Genomic DNA, 23433 nt, shown 5'->3' with positions numbered 1-23433 from the left:
GTATGTGGCATAAAAAAAAAGCACAGTTTGAATTTCAGGAGGTTGTTTTGACCATGCCTGTGTGTGTAAATACACCAAGTTGCTGCCCTATTGTTGGTTGCTTTACAAAAGCAGTGGAACTGGTGTACCTAATGAACTGGCCAGTGAATATAATACGTGTATAACATACAAACTCAGAAAAAACACCTGACCGACCCCCTCAGCACCCTAACACCATCATGAGAAAAGCTCTAACAAGTTTTATTAACCTACTGAAACCTTATAAAGTTCCACCTTTATTTCAGAGAATGAAAACAGACAATGCAAGCAAAAAAAATAAAAATAAAACATATTCAACTGAATGTGAGGCTGCCCTTGCAAAACCGTTGACCTTTATTTGGGGCAAAATTCAGCACTGGTCTGCAGCGAGGGTCAACTATCCCGCTTGTCCACAAAATACCTGACAACAGCTTCCCGGCTCAGGGGCGATCCCCAGAGTTGGCTGATTTTTGTTATTTTGTTTTTTTTAAAAACGCACAGTGACGTTACTGCTGAGGACCAACTAGGACTGAAGGTCAGCTGATGAGGAGGCAGCAGCAGCATCTGACGGTCTGTCTTCACCGGAGCCTCCCGGCTGCCTGCTGACCTCGGGAACGGGCATCCGGAGAAAGTGCTGCAGGGCCTGAGCCACCTTCTCTGGACAGATGTTGTAAACTGGATGAGTTGGTGCCTAATTGGTCAGAAGAAGAAAACAAAAGATTTGCGAGATATTTCGTTTGTCGCAGTATGTATTTTTTTTCTTATTATATCCCATTATATCCCATTAGTGGGTGGAACTGCAGTTTCACTATTATGATGCAGTTTTAACATTTTCATCACAGGAAGCTGCCACCATCCACCGAGACTGTTTTATTGATTTATCTGAGAATTGCACACCACAAAGAAACCCACTACACTTTGAGCTGAAAACACCATAGCTCAGGCACTTTAGGGATACAGTTTGAACCTGGCTGCTGTTTTAACCTACGAGCCGATATGCATATGCATGTGCAAGGGGAAGACTTGCTGTAAACAGCTGTCAGTGCCAGTAATGCAACAGCAAACAGGAAAACAAAACCAAAACCAACTGCCGCGGCCTTTACGTGCAACCACACGTGTCATTTCAGTAGCTTCAATTTTTTTTTCTTTTTTATAAACCCCACTTATTGTAGAGCATCTTTCAGAGCTTCTCATTTTATAGCTCTCTCATATTAAACCTGACTGCACTGCACTCAATAGTCAGCACGGGAACACCTTTGAGGCGTTTTTGACTCTTTATGCAGGTGCGTGCAGATTAAACCATGGCTGATAAAAGAAAACCAGTACTTTAATTATTTACTGCATGGTGATGAAATGAAAGGGTGCAAAAAAACAAGAAAAAAAGAAGCAGCAGTTACCCTTAAAGAGACAATTATACTGTTAGCTTCAATAGCTAAAGCAAGAATATTTAAGTTTCCCAGTTTTAGAGATACTGGCTGCAGAAAAATGTGCAACTTCTCTTGAAAATAATGGGATTATAAACCAAAAACTGCCCAAAAAGAAAGAAAAAACAAAAATAAAATACATATAAAATGTAGTGCAGAAATCATGTCCTGGTTATAAAAAATAAAAATAAAAATTGCCAACCTTCTTAAGCAGTTTCCCGTATGAGCGATTATCTCTGCAAGCAGCCGTGTCACTGTGCACAGTTAGTTCTCATCTACTCATGAAGAGCCGCTTGTGTTTGCAACTGCGTGACATGATATAAAAACCTGTATACATACATAATATTTGAGCTCTATTGTTGGTATTTCAGTTTTTGATGCAAAAAGGTCCTAAAACATTGTTTTATTTTAAATGAAACCACCTGATTTAATGCAGAGTTTTCAGCCGAGACTGACACAGACCTTTAGGAATGAATAATGCCATCAAAAATCTACATATGTCGTTAGCTACCATTTCAGACTTGAAACAATTAACAGTAATGTTAATCTCTTTAAACTGCTCAGGAGTTAATTAGTGTAACTCGGTGAGGACTCCGCCCTAACATAACAGCCTTTGGAAAAGCACCTTTTCTGTAAAACCTGTGAATGCTTTAATATGTGTTTCTGTCAAACATGTTCCACAGTGTCCTGTCAGTGGGTCTGCTACAGTCTGAATGACAGAAAACTTGAGATCAAACGGTGACCAGGAGGGTTTGTGCAGACGCCTGCGACCCCAGCGGTTTATTATGATCGCATGGACTCATCTGCTGAGGCATTATTATGCACTAGCTCCACATGCGGTTTCTCATGGCTGCTCTGCTTTTACCACTTATGCTGGACATCCTGCGGTCCCACTTGAGTCCGTTTTCCAAACTGACAGTGAATTGATGACTTATCAGAAAGCCTGTTCTCAAACCTCTGTGCTCTTTGGGAGCCTTGTTGTTGATGTCACTACAAATGCCCTGCATCCCAACTCTAAAGGGAGCAGCTTGTACATTCGTTGCTCTCTTCAGCTTCAGCTGCTATTTCATTCTATTTCAGCTTTTTCTGTTCGTGCGCTTCACCCACCGCATTCTTTAATGGTACCGTTTGTTCCACGAGATTTGGCCCGGCCTACGAGCAGGTGCTGGGATCTCTGGTGGAAAACTGAGCTTCTGATCCAAGTCAGCCTGCATCTTCCAGTCCTGGACAGTATCCAAGAGTATAGCTCCCACTCTTGCAGACTGATTTGCTATACGTTTACCTGCTCTCATATATGTGGTCGGTGCTTACAAGTCCAGGAACAGGGGAAGGGATGACATTCGGGTAATTCTTGTTCTAGGTCTAGGATGACCGCCAAATAACGATGGATGCAAAGCTCTTAGCAAGAGCAACGTACATCCGTGTTTCTCAACCATCCCCTTCAGGGTCTCCACTAATGATGACTGAGACCTCACAGAGTTATTCAGAAAGCCAAGGCGGGTCAGACACATGAGTGTGCACTGATTATCTAATCTAACTCTGAGCGAAACAGGAAGGTAGAGTTAGAACTGTAGAACAGCTCATTTAGGATGACATGTTTTAACTGAATGTAAAGACCAGCTTCTGACTCCACTCCCCAACAAGTAACATGTCCTCTATGTAAAATATTTATTACACCCAACATTTGTCAAAGTTTCATATAATGTATATCTTTCATTCTCACCAATCTATTCTCCTCCTTGCCGAGGATCACCTCGTAATGGTTGTCCATGTTCCCAAAGTGCTGTGCTATGGAGAGGCCGCTGAGGCAGTAACACGTGTGGTAAAAATCTCTGGACCTGGACATACCAAGACAATAAAACAGGGCAGTGATGTAAAAACGCTACGCATGAGTAAAGCTGTACAAATATGTAGTGTGTGTGTGTGTGCTCAGATGGTGTGGTACTGACTTGCCAGGCTTATCCAGAAGGCCTCCTGTTGGGTTTTGACAGCACAGGAGGATGTACTCCTGCAAGGCCTGCTGCTCAAACATCCACCGCTGCTGACTCAGCTCTGACTCTCCTGAGCAAACACACAGGTCAGTCACAAGAGGGGAAAAAAAAAAAAAAAACCCAACAAAAAAAAACCCAGGATGATCCCACAGAAAATTCAGACTTCATTTTCAACATGAAAATGTGAACACCTGGCTATTTCCAGTTTTAACATTTTAAAACCCCCCACAGAATAACAATACAAATTATAGTCAAAATCTAAAGAAAAATGACCTCCTAACCACATATTCTCTAATTTTCTGATTTACATTTTAGAACGAAGGACTGCTTCACGACAAACCTCAAGATTTTGACACTGATAAATCTATCACTCACTATTCAAAGAGTTTTGGGTGAAAAACGACTAAAACTGGAAAAATATTCTATCTTTGTTGCACTGACATTCATTCAGATCAGCTGAAGTCAGTGGAGACTTGCTGATATTATCATTTCAAATAATTCTGACCAAAAATCACGCTTTGCTAAATTGGTTTTCCTTGTGCCGCTTGATGCTACGGTGATGAGACCTTTCCATTTCGAACTGTTTTAAGAGTTTAGGGTCAAAATGTAAAGGCACCTTCTTTGTATAAGGCTCTGTGGAGTAAAGGCAGGAGTCCAGCTTGCCAGAAAGAGTAGCAGCCGTCCACTAGTTTATTGCAGCGGCCTTGGAAACCTCCTTCAAATCGCATCTGCCTGCTGACCACCCAACGCTGAGGAGGAAAGGTGACAAACACACATTTAAATACGCTGAATTAACAAACAAAGCATGTAGAACTCAAGAACTTCTACTCCTGCACCATCGAGAGCGTCCTGACGGCAAACATCTGCACCTGGTTTGGGAACAGCACCAAGCAGGACAGACGAGATCTGCAAAGGGTGGTGCGCTCAGCCGAACGCATCAATCAGAGCTTCCTGACCTGCTGTCCATCTACACCAAGCGGTGCAAGTCCAAAGCTAGGAAGATTATGATGGACCTCTCCCATCCCAACAATGGACTCTTCTCACTGTTGAGGTCTGGGAAGCGCTTCCGCTCCCTTAAGGCCAAAACAGAGAGAATGAGGAGGAGCTTCCTCCCCCAGGCTATTCGGGCCCTGAACCAGGTGTAGGACTGGACTCTCCCAAACACTTCACTTAAAGACTGGACTCTCACACACGTCACCACACGCACCACCACACATTTCCTATAATCCTATAATTCCTATAATCTTTATAATCTCTTCTGCTATTTGCACATTCTTTACTGTAAATTCCTAAGTTAATTTGTAAATTCTGTAGTAAACTGTAAATTGTAAATATTGTAAAACTTTTCTTCTGTCATTTAATGGTCGGGCATTGTACAGCTACAAGCATTTCACCCCCATGTCATACTGTGTATGGTTGTGTGTGTGTGACAAATAAAATTTGAATTTGAATTTGAATGTACTGCATGTGTTTGTGTCCCTTTAGCTCTGAGTGGAATCGCATGTATACCAACAGCTGAAAACCTCACAGGGTAAGACGAGACAGGAGGCAGGAGCGGACCAGACGGGACCTGATATTTTTCAGAATAGGAACGATTTAGAAAACTGCTGCCATGGAAATTGCCAACTGGTACAATCCAGTCCAATAGGACTGAATAATTATGGGATATTGGAGTTAATACCAGCTCCACTCTGGAAGAAGGGGTGGGGGGGGGTTAATCAATATGTGTATTAAACTACTGCACATCAGTTGCTACGAAGCAAACGTGGGAAAGAAGTATTTGAAATTATTTAATGTCTCATATTAAACTTTATTAAGCTGTATGGAAAACTATTGCATTTTATCTCACAACACAGACAGTGATATGTGCACCGGTGATCAGTAAATTAACGTTGGAGTATCCACCTAAATTTGATAGTGAGTATGTGTGTTTTGTGCAAATTTCCTTCAATTCATATTTTCTGTTATTTATTCTTCACATAATTCCTCATTAAGTCACAGGGTACCATAGATGCTTCAAACATGCTACTGCTTTAGCTTTAATTTCACTGCATCTGGGCGCTGAGATAAAAAAAATATATATATTGAACTTTGATTTGCTGCAGTGGTGGAGAGTGTTAAAATGGCTCTGAAAATTCTGCTGTTTACATAGAGCATCAAATTATCACAATGTATTTGATTTATGATGTGCATTGCATAAGTTAAGGAATTTGTAGGAATATCATTTGTGTTCTTTAATAACCAGCAAGAGCAGACTAAGAAAAAGAACATCATGATGTGTCCCCTTTTCTGTGCACTTGTGCTACAAGCAGCTGGCGTTCATGTTGATGGAGCAGAAAATAATAGTTGAGCAGCCTGCACTTTTTTGAGGAGTGGAGATTACATAACTGTCATTTTTATTGCACAAAAGGACAAGAACGTAACAGTGAAGCACAAAGTACACCCAGGCCAGAAAACGATCCACTCTAGCTAACGCAAAATTGAACTTTGTGTTAGCACGCTGGCTTTGCAGGTGCTTACAAAGCTCACAGAGTGAGTGTGTCCTGTACCCAGCCCAGCAGCCAGAGCCTTCAAGAGGTAACAGAAGCAGTGACGCCTGTAACATTTCCAGCCTCCATTTGTACCTCTACATGTTTCTACACCAGATGAAACTAAACTGCAACACATTTTTATTTGAAGTGCTCTTTGGACCAAATTTGCTCTCAACTTGGTGCACACACACAAAAAAAACTGTCATTTTGTTCTGGTAGCAGCCCTGAAATATAATAGAAACTGCTCAGTTAAGAAAAGAGAAACAAGGGTTAGTCCTAGTGAGTGTCCGTGGGCGAAAGAGTTAATAATGTGAAAATACCCAGGCCATGTAACACAAAAGCTGCTGATCAATGGCTAGGTTATTGGGGGAGCAGCCTAAACAAAGTCAACCCACTCCACCAGTTCTTCTGCATGGACACCAAGGCATTCCAGCTGAGAGATGTAATCTCCCCAGCATGTCCTGGGTCTGCTCTGCCCCCCCCCTTAGGACATGTTGGAACACCTCACCTCAGAGTCACCCAAGAGATACTGGAGGAGAGTCACCTGAATGAACAAGCTCCCCACCTCTCTCTTTTAAAGGTTAGAGACTGGCCACATATGTAGTCATCCAAATTTGGATGAGGGAACTAATGGGTGTTTGCGTGCCACAGAGGCAAATTTTAATTAGTGCACCTTCAAAAGGTTTTAAATGTCTTAATCATGTGAGAAGTGGCCGCCTTTACCAAAGAAAGAAAAATGCAAGGCAAAGAAACAACGCGGCTTGCGGTAAAATGAGTATATTTGCCTGGTTGTTCACGGATTTAATGAATTCCTAATGAGAATCTGGACTATGATCATCACAAGATCATTAATAGATCCCCGTGAAAATAAACAATGACACCACGTAAATATGAAAGTTGTTCATTGTGAATTATCTATGTATCTCAGCGTTAATGATTTATGCATTCTCTCACATACAATTTTTAGGTTATGACTCGAGTTGTGCAGCGAGCGAGTCTCGCTGCTTTTGATATTCTCCACCTGGTTTCAACTTACAACCTTTGCTAACCCGCCGCCTTCAGTCAGAGCCATATGCCGGGCGTCTCTGAGGGACGGACAGTGACACACAACACCTTAGAGAGCGCGCTCTGTTGACCTGCCACTTGAGCTAGGTGTTGGGTGAAAATAACTAACGTTGTTTAAAGGTAGAGGGACTTTAGTGCACGCAGGTGTGGAAACAGGTTTACTTCACAGTTACATGCAAATGTGATCACACAGTATTTGAATAAAAGCTAAGGGATGATGACATCAAGTGTTTTATGAGCTCAATAAAATATAAAAAACTGCTGCAGACTGGCCTTCTGGTTACAGCCTTATCATTTTATCTTCTCAGGATGACCTCAAGCTTTGTGTCAGCGAGCATCTGCCCCACTGCAGCTTCCCTGAGCATGACTCAAAAGCTCGACCTGCATCAAAGCTAAAGGGCAGCTGCTCCTAACCTTTTACTACTAAGGAAGAAGGGAAATGAGATTTCCCTGAGGGGAGAAACAAAGCATCCCAACAGTTGCAAAACAAAAACTAATGTAAACCTCCAGAGTGCTCCAAGAGTAACTACATGCACAGATGTTTATTCCACAGTACAGAAAGAGTGATTGAATACACGGAAGCACATTATGGTGCAGCTAAACAATGTAAAGAAGTCATAAAAGGAACATCGGCAGTTTTAGTAGATTCAGGAAGAGTGTAACCCGTGTTTTTCATAGCTCCAGTTTACAGATGTCTCCTAAACAGCTCACATGCAGGTCATTCTTAAGTTACTCCTGTGTAAAGAGGACAGCTACAAGGACTCGGCGAATGCGTTTGTGTAATTGTGCCAGTTTAAACGAGTCTGTGAAGAAAGAGCAGGTTGCAGTTTTCCTGGAAACTGCTTCAAACAAATTATGAGTAATTTATCACAGAAACCAAACATAATCAAACTATCAGAATAAGGAATTTTTTAAAAGCTAAACATTTCTAGGCTGCTCTGCCTAGGTGACATCAATAAATTCAGGCCTCCTCTTTTAGCAAACAGCAGTAACATTCACTCTTTAACTTGGGACCCGCTCACTTCATGTAATCTGTGGTTATTTTGTTGCTTGAAGTCACTGAATACTTATTTCCTTTTAGTACTTCATGATGAAGTTTGCATTACTGCGACGTGCGATTGTGCACAATAAAAGTAACATGTAGTGTAAAGATGTATGCAAGGACAGTTCCTGAGTGACTAATTTTGGGTTTTTCTCACCTTTATTAGATAGTTTTCAGTAAAGAGCAGACAGGAAAGATGCCCAACAAAAGAGTCAAACCCAGGCTGCTGCATTTGGTCTTGCATTATCTGCTTGCCTGCTCAACTACTGAGCTAAACCAGCACCTGACGTTTGGCACTTTTTGTGAATGATTAACTTGGGAATTAGAGGCCTGTGGATGCATTAAAGTCAGTAAATATCATCACAAAGATAGTAAGTATGAGAAAAGCTTAACAATAAGTGGATCAGATTAATGTTTGTCGAATAGGAGAAGGACAGACTGACATAGAGAGATTTCTCCACATTTTTCAGAAGATGAAATTTTGTTGTGAGTTGCAACATTGTATTTGATTTTTAATGACATTTTGTACTTGCTTCGTCACAGAACTGAGCACCCAACTTTGAAAGCGATAAAACTTTAGCACAAAGCCCCTGTTGTGACTGACAATGATAGCATCTTTTTCTGCTGTTGGGACACAGACTGAGCATTTGAGGTTACAATAGAGAGGAAAAGGCGGGGAGGGAGGATGTGCTCACCAGCAAGGCTTTCAGATCCAGCATGTGTTCTTTGCCCAGGATGACAAGGGCGGCTGTACCACAGAACGTGTAACCGCCGTGTGCCTCCAAACCCGGTACTCCACTTAAACCACCCTCCCAGTTCTGACAGCTAGAAATCAGAAAACCATGTAGTTAAAAAACAAAAAAACCCATACACTGGATTATGTAAAAAAAGCAGGACAAAAATGCTCTTTAATAATTTACTCAGAGTGCTGTGGTCGGTTGTTGTACCTGAGAATCCAGTTGGTTGTGTTTTCAAACAGTTTAGGTGTGAGGATGTTTGTGAGCGATGCTACCGAAGCTGCACAGTATGCACTCCTAAAAAAGCAGAAAAAACAAATCAGGCTGATAAAGATCACGATAAAGTTGAGAGGGAGCAGGAAGCTCTCGCTAAACATCATCATACTGTGTTTTAGGCTGCCAGCAGACCAAACAAACATCCAGTTTGCCATTTATGTTCCCCTGCTGTTCAGTCACAGTCATTTTGACTGTTACATATTTTGTTTCCCTGCAATGTTGAGACTGCAAGGAACCATAACTAAACTAGAATTCAAGAAAGGTGTTTTTTAAATCTTTGATATTGTCAATAAATCACTTGAAAAGCTCAGGTATCAGACGTGCATAAAACTCCTTATTTGGTTGCAGAGATCGTCCAAAAACTCAAAAAGTGTTATATAAATAATCTTCTATCTTTATGATGAACACCTTGGCTATAGTTCATGTGGGTTCACAAAACTATGTTAACTAAATAACTAGAAAGAAAGACTGTTTTAATAATTGGGGTTTATTTGATTTCAATTTCTTTCAAATATGATAACACGATGAACCGATGTGCTTATGTGTGCTGGGAAAAACCTTAAACCAGGTTTGTAGAAAGACAAGTTACTTTTTTTCCTGTTAAGATGACGAAACAAAACAAATCTGGAGCAACTATGTGATGTTATCACGTTAATATGTACTAGAATCTATGGAAAATGTTTCCAGCATCTTGTTGAATCTATGAAACAAAAAAGGCAAAACAGGATCCAACCTGGAACTGGCAAGCTGTACCTAATAAAAAGTTCCCCTAGAATGTATAAGCCACTTTTTGTTGGAGTACTTTCATCTGGAAAATACATTTAGTGCTGCTCGTGAACAGTGACAGCAGCCAGACTTGTTCGTGGTAATTAAATTGCATGTGTGTTTTTTTTTTAAAAGCTAAGCTATATCAGACTTCTAGCAAAAACAGTGAAAACACGAATAAGGCAACTAAATCTTTGCATAACACTGTATATCACCACACTTACACTAACATCAAATCAGAAAATCCTGTAATTACAACCCCTAAAAAAAACTTTCAAAATAAGGATAACTTTGTTGACAGTTTAGAAAAATGTGACACAAAATGGTTTATCAAAAACTGAATAGCAAAACCTGCCTAAGAGAAAGACAGTTTTAGTAATACATAACGGCACCTCGATGCTAATTGGTTGGAAACAGATATCAGGCTCCTCTGAGAATGAAAATGTACCTTCTGAAGTTCTTTGTTCAAAGGAAACTGAACCTCAAAGAACAAAACAAAAACATAACAAAAAGCCCCACATAACAGCCTCAAAGAGGAAAAAGCACACACACACATCCGAAATGAGATAAATCCACTATTATGTAAAAGAGATGTGGGCATTTCTCATTATTTCCCCTGTTATCAACACTAAAAGAAAACACAGGAGAATATAAATACAAAGCAGAGTGTGCTTAAGGGGAAATTAGCCTTCAAAAATGACCCCTTTACTGTGATCAACACAGTATGGACACCAAAGATGTTTGGTGTCCAAGCAGTCATCAAAGATGTAGTTAACGATATAAATTTTCTTATGTGATGAAAAGCAAATTCTAAAAAATAAAAACCTACAGAAAAACACAAGGATAGAGGAATCAGAATTTATCTTCTGGGGCCTCACCTGACATCCACCTCTCCACCGACGTGCATCACAAAGGAGCCATCTGGCTGCTTCACTGACCACAAGAAATCTAGCAGCTTCTCCCTGGAGGAAGTCAAAACAGAAGGGGGAGAAGGGTTGATTAGAAACAAGGATGAGTTCATGGTGTAAAGAGGAGGAGGAGGAGGCGCTGTAGATGGAGTGAAGAATAAACAGAGGAGAGAGAGGGCAGGGGGTGGAAGAGTAGCTGCTGCAAATTTAATAAAGCACTAATGCAAAGTCAACACCCGCTGTCTAAATCTGCGTCGCTGCGAAGAAACGGGAATCGCTGCTCGACTGTAAACACGCAAAGCGTCACCTTTTCTCCATCACGCAGAGTCAATTAGGAGAAAAACAACTCATGTAAACAGTGTTTCGAAATGGTCTTATAATGAGCTGCTGGTTAAATAACATTAACATGATCCGTAGCTGCGACAACCCCCTCCAACTGTAAGAAAATGTGTTATAGTGGTTATAGCATAGGAGGGAAATTCAGTTACACAAACAAATTTAAAGGCGTAAATTATGAATTTCAATTACACAGCCACAGTTTAGTTTCATCTTTATTTGTCAGAGAACAAACTGCACAAAAAGATTCATCTCATAGGATAACTGTAAGCTAATTCCAATCTAAAGCCCACAGGCATGTGGACACAATATTAAATAGCCTATAAAATACAAATAAATATCCAAGATACAATAAGAGCACTGTAATAAACTATGCAAGTCTAAAAGAAATCCAATAAATATCATCACATAAATTAGGGGTTGTCTGACATATTAATTTCAAACAAACTGAGCTGCTTTAACGGAAGCTGTTTTGTGTTTGTCATGTTGTCATTTTACCACCCTAGCAGCACACTGTGTGATCATACCTGTCTATAACATTATAGGCCTCATCTGTGCCGATGATGCAGAGGGCGTTGACGGCAGCGTAGGTGGGTGCAAGGTGAGCGTGTTGCCCCGGTCCCCCGGCAAAACCCCCTGTTGGGCTTTGACAGCGTGCCAGAAACTGACACACACTGGAGAGCAAAGATACAGAGGTTATAATATCATTATTTATTTAATATACAAACTGACAACCACAAAGAGCAGCCAAATGGTACTGCATGAATGTACTACAAACACCAGCATACTCTTTCTTACATGCAGGATTGCTGAAATTGCATGGCAGCAATAAAACACTCATTAATTGTATTGATAGTTTGAACAAATGTACTAGCCCACCACCCAAAGGTTTACCCCACAACTGCCCTAAATTAACAGTAATTGCCAAAAATCATATTAATGTTTGTAAAGGCTAATCCAGCAGCAATAATGCTAAAATATAATTACTGTTTTTAATCAACTTTCAAATTCACTGTTTTACTATTTTTTTCAGCTTTTTTGTAAAACACATAATTTATTTATTCGTTTGATTAAGACGGCAAGTTACAGTTACCATTTACCTCAGATCTGTGTCAACACCCAAAGGGTTCGCAATTTTTGGCACGTTTAGGCAATCTGCAGAAATGTATGTTTGCACAGATAATGAGTTTTGATGCTCACTTCCTTGAGTTACACAAGATATTGACACGATTTCTAAAAATAAATAAATAAATAAAAATAATGCTGATATCTAAATACTATTTTTAGAACCAAATATTCAAGGAGGTGTCAAGAAATGGGGATCACAGCCATGTCGTATGTTGCAGTTACACATCTTTAATCACAAAAACATTTACTACCAGTGATTTGTCAGTGTAGTTCTCCTACATGCTTTATAGCTTTTTTTTAAAAACAGTAAGTGGCCCATTACTGTGGCATGGATAGTGTATTTTTTAAACATTATAGTCTTCAATCTTATTGCAGTTTTCTGCTTCTAATCACTGCATTGCAATGTTTTGCCGTAAACCAAGGCTAACAGTAGAACCTTCAGTAGAAAGGTCTGTTAGCAGCTGCAGATATCGAATACCCAATGTGACAATCAAAATGATATGAAGGTGACGATCACGTTGCTTTTGCATAGAAATGATTAGAAACCATGATTACTTGCATTAGCACATTTTTAGAATATCTTTCATAGATAAAGGATGTGGTATGAGGCTGATAAGCACAAAAATACGTCATAAATTACTCCACTTGGTCATCTGAGGGTCAAGTAATCCTGTACAATACAGATTCCAGTCTGTATAAGTATGTACGTATAGCAGCTTTTCTTTCTGTTTAAAAGTTTGACGCTAATTATTTCACCTGACTTGAACAAACCACTTTTTCTGCACGCTACACAGTTTCCATTTACTAAATAATCACAGCTCCTATTTTCTACCTCAGACCGGCAGAAAGTTGGAAGGCTATAAAACACGCTCCACTGGGCTATTTCACTTTAGCTGACGTGTCATACTGCATAGACCAACTCTACCACAGGTCCCTTTCTTTCCAGCCTCCATGCACCACGCTGCTTCGCTCACAAATGTCCTCTTCATCCTCCGCCATGGAGAAAAATAATAAAACTGTAAGAGTGCTTTGAGCCAAGTGAGTTGGAAGGGAAGCCCACTTTAATTTTGGCCAACCGGTCTGGTGCCAACACTGACCTGAGAACAGTGTACACTTCATAAACCAGAGAAAGCAATCTCTTGTAGGTTGCATTGTTATAGATCGTTGAACAGGGCCAGTGTTTTTGTGTGTGTGAGCACAAAGCCATCACGTTGGTGCCCGGGCAGTGCCAGCCGGTGTGCTGGCACGCCTCACGGTTATAATGAGAGCGTGGGCTGGCAGCCTGGAACGGCGACTCGCTACGTGGTTTGCAGAGTGCTACTTTGACTGGCAGTAATTTAATCAAATGACATTTTGGTGGCAGTGAGAGCAACAGTGTTTGAAGCCGTGTCAGCATAAAAAAAAAGTACTTATAAGTACACCTGCCAGTCATGCACAATGTTGTCATCACTTTTAATCACACATATCAGGCATAATAACTCTTGGAAAAACCTTCATTTCACTGCTTCAAACATCAACACCCCAACTTTTTATTACTGCGAGTTTTCTATTACAGAGAATAAATTAAACTTCTTGAAGTTGGCTATGGAAACAAGGACAAGGGATGATTTAACAGCAAAGCCCAGGCCAATGCTGCAGCTGGACAGGAAAAAAAAAATAATGGTCATTATATGGTAATTTAATCAACATCTTTCATCTCTTACCACTTCTGGTTCTGTTTTATAAAATGGTGACTTGTGTTTTAGGAAGGGAGCCAGAGGATAGGAGGAGTTTACAGTAACATTGGTACATGTAATGTAGTATAATGTCTGCGTCCAACACCCTGAACCTGTGGTGGGCCACTTGTGATCACGAGGCTCTTGAATAGGTCGCCCGGTGGGAGAAACCTGTCTACAAACAATTGCAGTCTGACTCGCACTGCTGGCACTTGATCCCCTTCAATTCATAACAGTCAGATTCCTGACACGCTGCAGTCAGTCAGAGTCAGTCTGCACCAAGGAGTGTATCCCATGTGTGACATGGACATGGCTCTTTGCAATCGGGGATTCGACTGAACTGGCTGCCAACTGGTTGCATTCTGGTTATATAAAAATAAGGTTGCTGAGCACTTAAACTGCCATCTTGCAGGAACTACATCACTATTTTGGGGGGAAATTTTGGGTCCAGATCTATGAGGTTCCAGCTAGACCAGCGGTCCCCAACCTTCTTTGCGCCACGGACCGGTTTATGCCCGACAGTATTTTCACGGACCGGCCTTTAAGGATAAATACAACAAAATAAAACCAGTACCGGTACCGAAAAAAAGAAGATTTATTCATAACACATGTGAAAAGACCCAGGAAAACCGAGTTAACGATAAAAACGATAACAAAATACCGATAAAAACCCTGAACCATACATTTCACACCTGAGCCTCAACTCTCGCGGCCCGGGGGTTGGGGACCGCTGAGCTAGAAGTAGTTAATATGAATTTTTCTGTAGGTAGATGGCAACAGAATTGCAGTGTTTACAATATGTCACAGTTACAAATGAATTTTAAGTATCTGCCAACTTCAATCACAAACTGACAGCAAGTGGTCACAGACCTGGTCCCCATTTTCAAAGCAACCGTTTCAAAGGCAACAAAATCACAAGTTCACACTCATTTTGTTTGTGCCTCAGTATCCAACTGCTGTTTGCCACAGTGTGACTGTAGCGTAAGGAATAAAGTATAAAGGACATTTTAATTGAGCTAATAATCTCTTTTTATTGTGTATAACCTGAGACATAGGAAGAGCTAGTATAACTGTATTCTGTACAGATGTAGTCTGATCTTCCAACTTGTTTTAAGCAATATAACACGTTTAAACACATCTGGAGCATTTTAGAAAAATATGTTGAAATTTTGGGTTTATTCATATGTACAATTATACAAATGTGCATAGCCCCTGGGTTTGAGAACTGAAGCAGATGCCCTAAACCTGCATTCTTTTTCAATGGCCTCTATAGGAAGTCTGAGGGAAAACAGCCTCAGGTTCCTAACTCTGTGACATTTACCACTGTACTTATAGGGTGGTCGGTAATTTCAGATCATATGGAATAAGATAAACTACATTATGTTCATTATTGGAGCCAGAAAGGAGGATTATCCTGCTCAAAACTGTAAACCGTCTCCTTTTTAGGGCCTAGTTTAACATAAGAGTTTGCTACTACTACCAGAAGGGGGCGGTAATGTGTCTACAAGCTGTCTGCAAACTACCAATGATCAACCATAACAGAAAAACACCACTTCCCTAGCTACCAGGAGGTGGACCTGAAAGTTGTGTGTGGTTATATTAGATTTTGCTATACAAAAGAGAAAACTGCAAAGCAAAAAAAAAATGCAGTCATCAAGGATGTTGTGTAGAAATCTTTAAAAAAATAAATGAAAATGAAATCCACTAAAAAACTCTGTTAAGTAAAGCTAGCATATCACAACTATATCATATTTCTACATTTACTATTTATGGATATTTATAAATAAAGGGCGGTGGGGTATTGGTGGGTGGCATCTTCAACAAACCTGCTTTACTGCAATAATTATGAGAACTATGCAAAAAGCAATAAATAACAAAATTCGTTGGCAGTGCACGGGTATTATTTGGCTCCACTCTGTTGTCGTGTGTGACTCACTCTGAGGCGACGGCAGCAGGAATGGGCTCCTGTAGTAACTCCAGACTGTGAAGAATCCAGAAGCAAAGCCACGGTCGGCTAGCATCCAGACACTACTCGCACAGACACACACACACACACACGCAAAATCAAATGGGCATCACATGACCGATTACAGCTATAAATGAGATTGTGAGATCAGCCAGTCAGAGGCACAGATGAGAGAAAAACAACTCTGCCAGACACACAAGGGGCAGGAGGAGGAAAATGATGGGAGTGAGCCACACAGAAACATCATACAAACTCATTTTCTGCAGTTGGTAAATGGACTTTATGATTATGTCTGCCATTTATGATGCAAATATTAGTTGTGTGATGCTTTTTGTGCTGATTTTATTACATATAATTCAAACTCAGTTTGTTCTCTTTAGCACTGCGTACACTTAACTACACAAATTGGCTGTCTGCCTGCTTTTGTGTGATCAAAGGAAACGCCACTGAAATAATGAAGGTACTGAGCTGAAGAAAAGGAGAAACACAAATGCTTTTCTCTCTTCTGGCTAGAGTAACAAAAAGCACACACATTAAAAAAGTAAAAGATAAAAAAAAAGCAGTGACTTTGCCAGAAGCAGACAACTATATTTTTTTGGCCAATTGAAAATTGCAGCATTTCTATTTAAAGCAGAGGATAACAATTCGGCATTTTTCCAGAGGCAGTGAGAGTTAGTGTCCTACTGTTCAGCACACGATATTAAGCACACACTCACCAGCCACTTTGTTAGTTACACAAAGCTATTTGCAAAATAGCTAATGCAAATAGCTAATCATTCAAACAATGAATGTGGAATGGTTGTGCCAGACCAGCTGATCTGAGTATTTGAGAAACTGCTGATCGACTGGAATTTTCACACACAATCTTCTCTACAATTTACCGGGAATGGTCGCAAAAATAAAAAACATCCACTCGGTACTAGTTCTCTGTGTGGAAATGCCTCGTTGATGTCAGAGGAGAATGGCCAGACTACTTCGAGCTGATAGCAGGTAAGCAGAAGTGCATCTCTGAATACACAACAAGCTGGTTCTTGAAGTAGATGGGCTACAGCAGGAGAAGACCACAGTGGTTGCCAAAAATGAGGCTCCAATTCACTCGCCAAAAGGCTCGCCAAAACTGGACAACAGAAGATTACTAAAACATTGCCTGATGAGTCTCAACTTCTGCTGAGACATTTCCATCCTGCATTGCATCAACACTTTGGGCTGGTAGTGGTGGCGTAGGCACACTGGGATTCAATTAATACCACCTGAGCACCTGTTCACATTTTGGACAGAGAGGACAGATGGTTTGAAAGAGGAGTGAAACAGGCCATCTATGTCCACTGTGAATGACCATCTTTGAGCAGAAGTTGTGGCTTACGACACCAACTGTCTGCCATCTAAAATCCAGTGTCAAGATCCCTTCCCAGGCGCCTTAACGCCCACTCACACTTTGGGCCATTTGACCACAGTAAGTCACATAATAGGGTGGGGCAAGGTCTCACAATGAGTTCACCCGAAAACTTGGCTGATTGTGACCCAGACCAGTTTTCACACCATGGCTCGTGTGATTAGGCAGAGGATCAGTGGGGGTTCCACGACCCTCTTAGGGACACTCCCAACAGGGCTTAAAAATCTGGGTCTCTCCACCAGTTGCTCTGAGCACTGAAGAAGCTTCTCAAATGAGAGGTGAAACGTCTTCAAGAAACTTAAAGAAGTCCAGAGGCTTTTCCTTCCAAGACCACCTGAGCATAAACACTTACTGAACATTTTTGCTGGCTGCTTACAGCATGATAATTTACCAGATCACAAACTTCAAACAATCTCAAACTGCTTTCTTAAACATGAAAACGAGCTGATTGTACTGAAATGGCCTCCACAGTCATCAGATCTCAATCCAATAGAGCACCTTTGCACTGTAGGGGAACAGGAGATTCTCATCATGGATGTGTGATGGACAAAACTGCAGCAATTGTGTGATGCTATCATCATAATATGGACTAAAACGTCTGAGCAATGTTTCCAGCACTGAACAGCTCAGCTCTGAAGGCAAAAGGAGCACAACTAATAAAGTGGCTGATGAGTGTAAATACAACGCCTACTTTGATTGAAATACAGGTTTATAAGAAAAAATAAAACTACATCTACATATCTACAACACATAATTTGTGTGTGTTTTCTTTATTTATTAGTAATTTACTTTACCTCATAAGCATCTGATAAATGACGTAAGCCCTTCTTGAGATACTGGTAGTGTTGTTCCCGCAACAACGTTGGCCTGAAAAACAAACGAGGGACAAAAAGTTAAATGTCAAACAACTTGGAAATTATTATTTTTTTAAATAAATAAAAACAAAATCAGAAAAGTGTCAGTACTCATAATTTCAAAACTTAGACACACAATTCACTTGTTTTTCTAACGATTTATGTGTCAAAAATTAATTATTCACCAGGTAGCCCAAAATCTGAGAAACACAAATAAAATGATCGTCTACGCAAGGGTTTGTGATCAAACTCTGCATTATTTATTCACTCGTTTCAGATATTCAGATCCTCAGCAGTCTAATTAGCGACTTCTGTTTATTTCCTTCCTTATTTTTTATTCACTTTCTATTAGGAGAGCTTTGAGGCCTGTCCTCATTAAGAACAAAAAGAAAAAAGAAACCAAAGCCAGGCAAACCAAAACATCAGCTTAGCCTTTCAAGTTTTAAAGTATTTCTCAACGAAACTAAAAAAAAAAAAGAAAAAGAAAAGAAAGTCATCATGTCTATCATATTTTTCAGCACTGTGTTTTTTTTAATTTGTTGTCGATAGATTTTTATGCATAAAACTCTTAAAACTATCTAGGGAGCAGCACCACAAACCACCCATTAATGCTGTGGTATGTGATACTGGTCCATATCGTATTCTTATCCCGAATAAACATCAAATTAAATTGAGGTAGACATATATATAATATATAGGAAATTAAGGCAAAAACAAATAAAAATAAACATATGAATGAAAGAATGCCTTAAAACACTATAACAGAATGACAGAAACTAAGGAGCCGCATAGTTAATCTTTAAATGTTTGAAGGAAAATTCAGTCTGCAGCTCTTCATAAACATAAGTCTGACTATATATCTGCATCAATGACAACTGATACCCACCCACTCTGATTCTCTGCTTGACCTTTCCACACAGTGTTCGCTACACCTGTTATAATATGCGCTTTCTACCAACACAGAATGAGTCACAGATCACTACATGACAGAAGCAGAGCTCCACATCTAAAACCTCGTCTGCCCACCACACAAATATATGTTCAACCCACCCTTTTAAATGCTGAGAGCTCGACAGGCTACACGCAAGTGTACACAACGAAACCAAAAATTAGTGAACGAAAGAAAACAAAATACAAAATGTACAAACAAAAATACAACTAAAAAGATAGGGGGGAAGAACAAATTAAAGAAATAAATGAATGACCAAACAAATAAATAAATAGAGCAAAAGAAAAAGAAAACGAATGACCAAATGATCGGAAGGAAAAAGAAATTAATGAAAGAATAAAAGCTATGGAAAAAAACAGTGAATAAAAGAAGGAGAGAAAGACTAGATAGAAAGAATAGAAGAACTAAAAGAGAAAGAAAGCACATAAAGAAAGAAAAAATATTACAGGCAAATTATCTAAAGAAATAAACTAATGAAGGAAAGAAAAACAAACAGCCGAACAAAAAATGAAGGCACAACAAAAAGATATTTTTACAGATTGCTGACATTGATTATAGGTTTTGTCGACCCAGCTAATTCAAAGAACTTGCCAAACTTGCTTTGTCGTACCCCCATCAGGACATTTCTGTTAGAGCTTGTAGCTGTGGATCCCTTAACCAGAGGCGCTGAGGGTTAAGACCCTACTTTCAAATCCCTCCTCAAAACTTATTCTTACAGAAAGTAATTTTTAATAATAAAAATGTTCTCATTCCGCCTTTATTTATTCTTAAATACTTCATTTTACCCATCCTGTAAATCACTCACTGTTTTTATATTTCATATGATCCATTTATTATGTCCTATAAAGCACTTTGCAACTATGTTTTAAAAAGCGTATCTAAAAACTTTAAATCTTGCCTCCCACCTGTTTGAGGTCAAGTCCCGGCCAAGGCTGAAAAAACAATTATCACCACTAAAAGCAGGACCTCAGCTGATGAATATCACGGATTCTTTAGTAGTACTAAAATGCATTTCTCCATTGGTTGCAGTACCGCTGACATTCACATCTAGCAGTTGTCATAGAAATGAGATGAGTCACCTCATTGAGAAGCGACGGCAGCTGATAGCAGAAGCAAACTACGTGGGCAGATCTACTCGCCGCTAAGATAACAGCCATCGTGCATCACAGTGCAGCCTTCTCTAATAGCAAACAAACAGCAGGTGTTTGTGGGTAAAAAAAACAAAAAACATAATAACATCTACGGCCAATAATGGTGTTCCTGTAAATGCCTCATAATGGCTGTTCATGTAGTCACCTTTATGAGTGACTGATGAATACGTAATTATTATTGCTATGGCTACACAACGTCTGGCCTACTTGTCAGCAAGAGTCTGAAAATGCACACTTTTCTGTCATAACCAGGCCAATTTAGTGTCCTGGTTTCAGGTAATGACTTTAACAATGTAGGAAACCAGGTCTGAGTCTTTAAAAAAAACAAAACAAAACAACAAAGTAAGATTTTGAGATTTTTATAAAGAGACAAGGCAATTCTACTTTTCTGCTTCAAAAGAGTCACCTGACAAGGAACTCCAAAGAACCCATCCTGTCTCCTTTTTCAAACATCAACATTACCCATAAATGACACAATCCCACATATAGTGAAAAATACTTTGGGATGCACTGAAAATTGGTATTGGTCGACGTTTTCCTTACTGTCTGCTATCGGCCCATTGGCAAATAAATTGCCAATCAATGATGGCAGTGTTTATCACCTACATCCTTACATCTGTAATCTACTTTCCTCATTTTGTATGATGGAATGTGTGATTCTAAAAATGTACTGCAGTGTGAAGGAGGACTTCAAATTGTTAATTGTTCCCCTTGGACAAAAGGAGAAACAACCCCCCTCCTCCTTTAGCGGATATCCAAAATCTCTATAATGAGAGCTCATCACTCCCCGCAAACGGGATAAACATAGAAATTAGTGGGAGATGATTAAAATTCTGGAGCCTACAGGTAGATGTTGGTGCAGTTTAGGGATTGAAAATGTTGGCAGCAACACATGGCAGCATCAGCATTAACATGTCAGAGGGAGAGATGGGGATTTGCAGTTTAATTAAACATTCAAATCTGAAGGTGGTGTTTGATATATGAAGTGTGGAGAACGAGGCACATCACAGGCTGTAGTGGGCTGAGCTGTCTGCCTGAAAAAGCTCACAGACTCTGCTCCATTGTATTCTACAACACACTGCGGATACTTACTGTGGTAAGCTGTGTATTTGCTTGTAAACACTCATGACTTCTTGAATGGATTTCTCCACCTTTTTCTAAAAAAAAAAGAGAAAAAAAGCAGCATGTGATTGGTTGTTATGAAGCTTATTTTGAGGGGAAAAAAACATATTTTAGGCATTTCAGAAAACAGGATTATTTCCTATTTAAAAATCTGGACTAGCATCAGCCACAAAATCCAGAAAAGGTGCGATTGATGTGTAAACCCCTGAACATTAACAGCTCATGTGTGTTTTGTGGTCAAAACTGTCAACTCAATCAATTCAAAACATATAACCTCGTATTTGTGCCTTACACATGACCTATATTATGGAAAGTGACTGAAAGAGCGTGAGCTACTTTATCAACGTTAGCAGCCAGGAATATTTAAAACTTCTATCATAATAAAATGGGTAACTTTTGACATTATTTGTTCATGTATAGCTTAATTTAGACCAGGGATGTAAAACATATGACAAGTGGGTGAAAAAAGCCAGCCAAAGGGTCCAATTTGACCCTCTTGAGGGCTTTGCAATGTGTGAAATTTCTTGTGACATCACCAATAGTCACTACTCTTCCTGCTATGGGGATATGCTACAATATGCATACATTTCTGATTGTACTGTTTTTTTTAAGTGTATGGTGTCATCAAAAGGGGTAAAAATCAGCAAAATTAGCAAAAGCAACAAGGCACCTAGATGGACACTGTCATTCCACCTGATCGAGTTTTATGTATGTTTGCAGAGACCAGAAACATAAATAGTACATCTTATAAGTTACACTCTAACATAACTATCATAATAGTTCTTTTAAACTATATATGACCATTTAACAGTGTACCTGTAACCTGTATATTTTCATTATCTTTTTCTCATTGCATCTTTCTCCTCCTCTTCTTCATCTGCCTGATCCGCCATCACTGCTCTCATTTCCACCTCATTTCCTAAGACAGCCAGGTCTTCATTTGTTCACTTGGCACTTTTAAATGTTTTCCTAAAGTATGAACAAATTCAGGTACTAAAATATTGATAAATCACTGAATTGTGCATACCCACTGTAAGAGACAAACAGTGATTTTGACACCCTGGATTAAGATGTGTGTGCATGCTGCAGCAGCTGTCGCACCTTCCCACACAGACTCGAGAGAAAGATCTCTTTTTGCAAATAGCAAAAACGTACATAACAATAATGTTTGCACCCCCCGAAAAAAATGACAGATGAACTTTTTAGAAATGAGCAAAAACGGCAGTCTGAATCCTAGTTTCCTTTTTTATTGATGCAGTTCTAACTTGTGCCTTGACTGAAGTGATAACTGTTACTGGATCTGATCTAAAATGATTGCAGTGGAGTAACTTTCAAGAACAGTGCCCAGGATGCAGAGATGTTCAGACGCTGTCAGAAATTGACGTCTTATAAGGTTTTTTCAAAATAAAAGCCCTCTCCTGCTATCATGTTTTAATTGGGAAGAAACTAAAGACAAAGTTAGACTTTATGTCATGCCCAGGCTTAACTATTTTAATTAGTTGGCTAGCAGCTAGCTACATTCAAACTTAATCTCATTAAGGAACAAAGCTAGCCATCCATGGGCTAAATGGATAAAGCACGGCGAACTAATGCCCGCAAACAAGTTTCTGATTACTTTTTCAATCAAAGTGCCGACATTTTAGCAATATAACGCATTGTGTGTATGGCAGCTGAGTTTCTGTGCACTTTTTTACACCCAGACTGGAGAGCCGCACGTTAGCATTAGCCACACTGCCTTATAAAAAAAGAAAAGCTAACGCTCGTGTGCTTACCTGCTCCACAGAAGTCACCGTCTCTACCCCGTCATCCAAGAACATTTCTGCCGATTGCTGCTCACGGAAACACCACAGAGGGTTAGGCATGTTGTCCATGGTGGTGAAGGGACCTCTTTAGATGTGCGGACGCTCTGAGTGAAGATATAATTTTGTCGCTATTGGTTTGTTTTGACAGTTCACTCACACTTTCGCTGGACTCCGCTCACTTCCTGTTGGGCGGAAACTGCGTGGATAACTGTTACGGTGTCTCCAAAGGAACAAACTTCTTTAGTGGCGTTTTATTCACT

The 23433-nt window shown here is 39.8% G+C and overlaps 1 protein-coding gene across 1 annotated transcript; it reads right to left on the bottom strand.

Moving 5' to 3' along the window:
• Positions 1-238: 238 nt before the first annotated feature.
• Positions 239-23391, bottom strand: fntb (farnesyltransferase, CAAX box, subunit beta). The gene is made up of 12 exons (XM_026142252.2): positions 23144-23391; positions 21342-21406; positions 18090-18162; positions 15873-15964; positions 11621-11767; positions 10728-10811; positions 9019-9105; positions 8767-8896; positions 4050-4182; positions 3392-3503; positions 3166-3280; positions 239-709 (listed from the first exon to the last, which is right to left on the bottom strand). Exons 1-12 carry the CDS (start codon positions 23240-23242, stop codon positions 542-544), a joined length of 1305 nt encoding a protein of 434 aa, XP_025998037.1. The 5' UTR covers positions 23243-23391; the 3' UTR covers positions 239-541.
• Positions 23392-23433: the final 42 nt, after the last annotated feature.

Source organism: Astatotilapia calliptera, chromosome 15 (genome assembly GCF_964374335.1).
Source record: "Astatotilapia calliptera chromosome 15, fAstCal68.1, whole genome shotgun sequence".
Lineage (NCBI taxonomy): Eukaryota > Metazoa > Chordata > Actinopteri > Cichliformes > Cichlidae > Astatotilapia > Astatotilapia calliptera.
The sequence above is the reverse complement of the archived record's forward strand: the minus strand, read 5'-3'. Positions and strand labels throughout refer to the sequence as shown.